Source organism: Rutidosis leptorrhynchoides, chromosome 3 (assembly GCF_046630445.1).
Source record: "Rutidosis leptorrhynchoides isolate AG116_Rl617_1_P2 chromosome 3, CSIRO_AGI_Rlap_v1, whole genome shotgun sequence".
Classification (NCBI taxonomy): domain Eukaryota; kingdom Viridiplantae; phylum Streptophyta; class Magnoliopsida; order Asterales; family Asteraceae; genus Rutidosis; species Rutidosis leptorrhynchoides.
Genome location: NC_092335.1, coordinates 428,053,969 through 428,061,581, shown reverse-complemented (window position 1 = coordinate 428,061,581; position 7,613 = coordinate 428,053,969). Strand labels below are relative to the sequence as shown.

General features: G+C 34.2%; 1 protein-coding gene and 1 pseudogene across 1 annotated transcript; one reads left to right on the top strand and one right to left on the bottom strand.

The window, feature by feature from the left end:
• Nucleotides 1-710: 710 nt before the first annotated feature.
• Nucleotides 711-2,990, top strand: LOC139897856 (uncharacterized). Its single transcript, XM_071880572.1, has one exon. It carries the CDS (start codon nucleotides 848-850, stop codon nucleotides 2,603-2,605), a length of 1,758 nt encoding a protein of 585 aa, XP_071736673.1. The 5' UTR covers nucleotides 711-847; the 3' UTR covers nucleotides 2,606-2,990.
• Nucleotides 2,991-5,592: 2,602 nt separating this feature from the next.
• LOC139897855 (xyloglucan endotransglucosylase/hydrolase protein 24-like) lies at nucleotides 5,593-7,367 on the bottom strand (annotated as a pseudogene).
• Nucleotides 7,368-7,613: the final 246 nt, after the last annotated feature.

Here is a 7,613-nt window from a genome sequence, read left to right as displayed (position 1 = left end):
GATTCAATTAGGGTTTCTTCAATTCGACAGTCGTTAAGCCAACCAATTCGTGATAATTAAGTGTTTTTTGTGAAAGAAATGCAATTATTTGAACTTCTTTGACTGCAAGCAATTCTGGACGATGTTTTACACAAGTCAGGTGGCGAATTCATCATTTGTTGTTGATTTTTTTTATCCATAACTTGACATATTTACAATTTGTAGTGGTTTACTTGCTCATAATTTCAGTGGGTGGATCCACTAATGTGATATTGATCTAATGAGGTATTATCCGGATTGCTGAGAGCTAAAGATGTTCGAATGAGGTATTATCCAGTAAGGTATAATGATATTTTGAATGTAAATAAATTGTATTGTAATGATATTTTGAATATTTTTTAAATGATACACCAGCCTTATATTACAACAGTTTGTAATGGTATTTAATTGTTATTAAAACTTGAAAACTTAATCCTCTAAAAATGAAGTGGATATACATATAACCGAATTAACTTATTTACCCATCATGTGCATAGCACATGTTTTCATTTAACGGATGGAGATACCAGATGTCGTGAAATGGATTACCGCCAAACATATTTAAAACCACAAGGACTATCTCTATAACTATTAAAAATTAGGTACTACCGACATCATTTAACGTAAATCACATGGACCATTCGTATAATTTACTCATTCTTAAATTAAAGACATCATCGGGGGTACTGTCGTAATTTAAACACCTATGACCGTTACACTTGCCAACCTATAGTACTATCATCACTCTTCATTCAATGCCACCGTTTCTGTTTGTATCTATTTTCAACTTTGCTATTTCCACCAATGTTCACCAGCTAACCACCAATAGATGGATTCCGACCGACCACCACCACACCGTACCGCCTCCACTTCTTCCACCACCACAACCACCGGAGACTTCTTCATCTGCTTCACCGCTCGCCACCACTTTAGTCAACGTGACCACCCAACAGTCTCCTTAACCACTTCTCTCAGCCGGAGACTTAGATCCAACCGCAGCATTAAAGGTGGTGCATCTCCGGCGTTGTTTCCATCCACCGGAAAAAAGAGATCTGGTGGTGGTTTTGATAACAACCCAGAACCATCATCACCAAACGTCACTTGCATTGGTCAAGTTAGAGTCAAATCCAAGAAAAAACAGGGGATTAATAAAATATCAAGAAGTTTATCAAGAAAACATAGCTCTTCAGGTGGTGATGCTGATAGTTTTAGAAAATTACAACATTCAAGTGATGGGTTTTCAAAAAGTTTGAATATTGGATCAAGTTTTGTTAATCAAGATAGCTTACAGGAACAGAGGAATCATAACAATAATAGTAATATTCAGAAATGGGTTCATTTTAGTTGTTTTTTTCCTTGCCGGAGTTCATGTTTTTCTCCGGCGAAAGAAGATAAACCTGTAGATGGGTCTGGTTCATGTGGTGCGGTGTGTGCACGGTGGTTTGTGGCGGTTCATGATGGTGGTAGGAGAGATGTTGAATTAGTGGTTGAAGATGAAGAAGATGATATTATTAGAGTTTCAAGAAGACATGTGTTTGATGATTTAGAGATTGTGAATGATAGAATTGTTCAAGGTGAATCACCAAGATTGAGTATTTGTATACCACCAAAAAATGCTTTGTTGTTGATGAGATGTAGATCTGATCCTATAAAAATGGAAGCACTTGCTAATAGGCTATGGCAGTCAACTAATATTAGTCAAGATGTTGACCAAGATGATGACTTTTTTGATCTTGAAGATGAAACCATGCAAAAAACCTTTGATTTAAATCAAGAAGATATTATTCAACAAGAACAAATCTTGGAAACAAATAATGAAGATATTGAAGAAGAAGAAGAAGAAGAAGAAGAAGAAGAAGGTGAAGAAGGTACTTTTTTTGGGTCATTATTTGATGATGAAATGTTGGATGTTAAACAAGTCTTTGAGGGAAACGAAACAGGGGAGTCAAACATTGAAAAAGTCAAAGGCTTTGATGGGATAAATGAAGAAGAAATGGTGATCCAACTTCAAGAGAGATCTGAGGAAATGGTTGACGAGTCAAAGGAGCTAGAAAATGAAGCTTTAGAGAGAGAAAGATTGCCCGAGTGTTTATTGTTAATGATGTGTGAACCTAAGTTATCAATGGAAGTATCAAAAGAAACATGGGTATCAAGTAAAGACTTTTTCCGGCTACCATTGAGACGGAAAAAGCCTCCGCCTCCGCCACCACCGCCGCAACAACAGCAGCATCTGCCGGTGAAACCCATTGACAGTCAAGATAAGTCAAAGGTCAGTGGCACTACTACATTTGCTAGTACTTTTAAATATGATAAGAATAAGAATAAGCATGTATCGCCGGCGGCGGCGGTTCAGCCGGGGAGGTCGTCGTGTTCGTTGCCTGCACCGCCGTCTATGGCGGAGATGATTGAACAGAAGCTAGTGAATGCAGTGGGGTATGAGCCGTGTGTGCTGACTCGATGTAAGTCAGAGCCGATGAGAACTGCGGCGGCTAAGCTTGCACCAGATAATTGTTTTTGGAAAAACAGGAAGCTTGAGCCGTTGCGCCGAGCCACATGTGGAGTCGGCGCGGCTGGGATTGGGTTTTAAGATTATTTACTCGTATGATTTAGTCAAAACAGTTTTAGCACATGGTGGGGTGACCATGTTGTACATACTGATAGGGATATTTCGTCTCATAATAATACAGTTATTTTAATTTTAATTTAGTTTTATTTATTAGAAATTTAGAATAAATAAATGTGGGGTGTATGAAATGTATCGCATTGGTAATGGTGATTTGTGATGTATTTTATGGTGTCCAATAATATGTGTTCTGATTTATAAGACCGCGGCGTTACCACCACCGTTTACTGCTGGAAATGCCGGTTAATGCCGTTAAAACGGTATTACCGTTGACGAAGTGATGGTGTTAGTCACTTGAGTGACAATCAGAAAAGGTGGTGTTTGGTCTCAAGTCCAGTATTTTTTTTTTTTTTTTAAACAGTAACATATATATTTTTAATTCAAAAATATTTAATATTAATATTTTTCTAATATATACACAACATATATTCACGTATTACACAATTATATATATATATATATATATATATATATATATATATATATATATATATATATATATATATATATATATATATATATATATATATATATAGGGGCAGGATCAATGAGGAAGTAACCAATCGGGGAGAAGCGGGGGGAAGCAAAATTTTTTTTTTTTTGGTTTTTTTTGAAATTTTTTTTTTTCGGCATCAAGATCACACGAAAATATGAACATTTAGAAGAGACACTTCGTGATGAATGTTATTATTTAGGCGAAAAAACGATCGACAAAAATAACATTTAAGATAATATTGTTCGTGAAGAATATGAACGTTTTTTTTTCTTCATGTTTTGTGAAGTAAAATTTAGCCCGATTTAGAGTTTAGGGTTTAGGGTTTGGTGTTTTGAGTTTATTCCATAAACCCAAAACACCAAACCGTAAACCCTAAACCCTAAACTCTAAACCGTTCGTGTTAAAAACTCAATCTAAATCCTAAATCTAAACCCTAAACCCTAAATTTCTAAACCCTAAATTTCTAAACCCTATAAACCCTAATATCTAAACCCCAATAGCTAAAATCTCAAAATACGCTCGAAAAACACGATAATTGTTATATATTACTTCTTCGAGCGTTTTCCCGCCAAAATAAAAACATTTATCACAAAGTGTCTCTACTAAATGTTCATATTTTCATATCATCTATAATGTTCGTGAACAAAGTTTTTTCAAAAAACGAAAAAAAAAAAAAAATTTGCTTCCCCCTGCTTCCCCTCGATTGGTTACTTCCCTCTTGATCCTACCCCTATATATATATATATATATATATATATATATATATATATATATATATATATATATATATATATATATATATATATATATATATATATATATATATATATATATATATATATAAGTTGTAGAAATATTGGTGTGATTTATGAGATGATATATATATATATATATATATATATATATATATATATATGAATTTGTAAAACTTTCTTCCTCTCATTGACTATGAATCGGTTATTTAATACACTTGAGGCACAATACGGTGTGGCCAATTTGAGTATGAATTGAAGTCTTATTCTCGCAGCTACAAAACATCGTTTGATATTGATGTGCAGCAGTTTGAGATATCAAATTTGTTTGCGTTTCTTAGAGATAATGTACCTTTCGAACACAAACATGTTTGGTATTTCAAAGATACAAACATGTTATGAAAAAAATTGTTGTATACTGAATTTATTGATGATAGCGATGAAGTTGATGATGATATTGATGAACATGGGTGATTGATGATACAACCAGTGATGGAAATTATTGATGAATAAAGTTGCAACCTAATTTTTAATGAAATTTTTATGTTATTGTTATTGTTATTTTATTTCTATGAATTCTTGGATGAATATAAATTTTTTATTATTTATTTTTATGAATTTAAATTTATTATTATTATTTAAATAATGTTTTCTTTTAATTAATTTAATTTAAGTCTAAAATAAATAAATAAACACAAAACTGATGAGTCCCTTTTGACATTTCCCACTAGGAATGTCATATCCTTACATTTGTCATTTCACAGTGATCAAAAAGTACACTCTCTATCACCACGTCAGCGTCATCAGGCTTTACTATTAAAAAAGTTCTTAGTGTATATATCTAAGGATTATTGCGGTGTTGATTTCATCGCTATTGGTGTTGATTTTTTATGGTGGCGGTCAGCGTCTTTATGAGAGTTAGGGTTAGTTATTTTTATGTTTAGTTGTCATTTTTGAGTAATTGTTACTTATATTATCCCTTGTTGTGGCTTGTTTTACTTTCTTAGGTTTTTGTCTCGCATCCTGTTGGTTGGATTGTTGATTGTGGAATTAGGATTGTACTTTTGTCGCTCTTATTGCTATGTTTAACCAATTCCTTATATTTTAATTAAGTCATATTAACCATAATAATGCATTATGAATTATGAACTTGTACACTGTATATAAAATGTATATTTACAGTGAATTTATTAAATTTGATGTTGATGCTATATATAAACACCGAAAGAAAAATTGTGAAAAACAATGATAGAAATGCACATGATAAGTGTAGGAGGTATCAAAAGTGTTAGGTGTACTAGTAGCTGATCGAGAAAATGGTATTTTAGTTGCATCGATCAAATCAAGTTCCAACATTGGCAAAGGTTACATGAAAATAGGAATCAGGAAACATTTGTACTACGTCAGAACCACCAAACACACCTCACCTAAGTATCACTTAATCACTTGTACTTGTGGTGAGCACCAAACAACCTGATGCTTTTCACCCCCTAACGACTACAAGTGTTCTAAATCAAATTTACACACAATTATCTCTGTAAATATGTAGAATGAGTTTTTGGAACAAAAAGGGGTGTATATTGTGAACTTGCATTTATTCATGACTTAATCACATTACAATCAATCATAGAATAAAAAATTTTCTGATCAGAGATCATTCCCCATTTAATACAAAACATGCAAATCGACATTCCAAGTAGGTATTAAAGAAATCGAGAGCGTTTGCATTCAACCGAAACACCATTAGGAAACCGTTTGTGGTCATTACAGTAGTTGTAGATCATGTGCTTGTTTTGCACCCATCGAATCCTGTTTCGTCCTGCTGCATCAATTCCTTGCGTACTCCATGCCTGGTTTTCATTCTCAGAACTGGTTCACTTTCCAACTATATTAGCATTGGCATTGAATTTTCTTATAGGAAGCGGTGAAAGGTGCTTGAGTCCAGTCGGACTTCACACGTCCACCTTGGGTTGCCCAGTCATCAGCGTTCCACAAACTATCGTACACCCTCATTGGTTGGCTTGTTGGAAACGGCACTCCGTGAGCCTCATGGTTGTTAAACACCCTTACTGGTATGTTATCAATCAAGAAACTGCATAATACAAATACTTAGATCAGTACTCATGTAATCTATGTCTGACAAAATGGTTGGATTGGGTCGAGACCCGAACGGGTTTTGGTCAAAACGGGTCAAAATTTTAGATGGGTCAAATGGGCCGGGTCTAAATGGGCTGGCTTGAGACCCGAGCGAGTTTGGGTCGAAATGGGTCATGGGTGAAACGAGTCATATTTATTTTATTCGGATTTTACTTCACATTGAAACGGGAATATTGAAACGCAAAATTAAAACGTAAAACAAATTTTTCAGTTTTATTCGGATTTTTTAATGATTCCAACGGGTTAAATCGAAACACGAAACTGAAAAAAGAATTTTGAACCGCGAAACCGGAAAGTAAATTGACAAATGCGAAAATAAAAATTTTACGCGAAACACGAAAGTAAAAGTTAAAACCTAAATACGAAATTGAAACTTAAAAACGAAATTAAAAATTAAACGTGAAACTGAAACGCAAAACTGAAACACGAAACTAAAAATTGTAATACGAATGTGAAAATAAAATGCAAAATTTGTCAATATTGTAATTGGTTTGAAATGAGTTTCAGAGGTTTACATGGAACCTTTAATATATTAATGGGCTTAAAATGGGTCTATATTGGACCCCTCCTTTTATTTTTTTCGAGACCCAATTGACCCAAAAGCTTGACCTAATCGATCCAAATTTGAGAGTATCGGTCTTAATTGCCACGTATCACGTAATGAGATGATATATTCATATCTATATATGTATATATGTTTAATGTAGAACTTACATTATTCTTTGTTTGTTCCATACAATTGTGTAGGTGTGGAAGGCTGCAGTAGGATCAAACCATAAATGGAACTGCTGTTCTTTATCTCCTTTTCCTTTCGAATACACGTTCGTATGGATCGTGTATGGGTTTCCTGATGAGTTGCCCAAGAACTCGAAATCTATTTCATCATGTCCTGCTCCTTGTGATGACAACTGGATGTGTTTCAACCAAATATTACGGATTACGCTAAACTTGATAGTATTAACAAAACGAGTACGTGATCACATGGTTGATTAAGCTATGAGATTATAAGCTATATGACTAATTGAGATAGATTACTCACGTAGAATGTGGTGACAGTACCAGCAGAGTTACCAGGTACTAGTTTAATTTGCATGTCGAACCTACCAAAAAGGTACTCATTCTTCGACTGAAAACCAGCGCCAGAGTATTGATCGAGCGAAAGCGATAGGTCTTGGCCACTATTGAGAATTTTCGCACGTTCACCTCCAAAAGTAATGTCCATTTCATCGTTAAAACTTCCTGCAAATGCTGCTACTATCAGACATGAAATTGTTAGAGAAACTGCACAAGTTTTAGAATTTGAATGGTTTGAATGTCCCATTATTATTATGTTGAAAGAGATGCAGATAGGGAAATGTGATGATTTGTGTTTGAAAAATGGAATAGTTTATATAGGTGTGGCTAAATTGGCAATTTGCTAGCCAGAGGAAACATCCTGGTTTTTGGAGAAGGAAATCAAGGTGGGAATAAGAGGTGATTCTACCAGAAAATGATTAAATAGATATCATTAATTTAGTTCCAACTCATAATATTCTTCTGGTGCATGTTTATTGTTGCCACTTCCAAT

What these genes read in the sequence shown, in the direction of transcription:
- LOC139897856 (XM_071880572.1), top strand. Translation starts at nt 848, where the DNA reads ATGGATTCCGACCGACCACCACCACACCGTACCGCCTCCACTTCTTCC.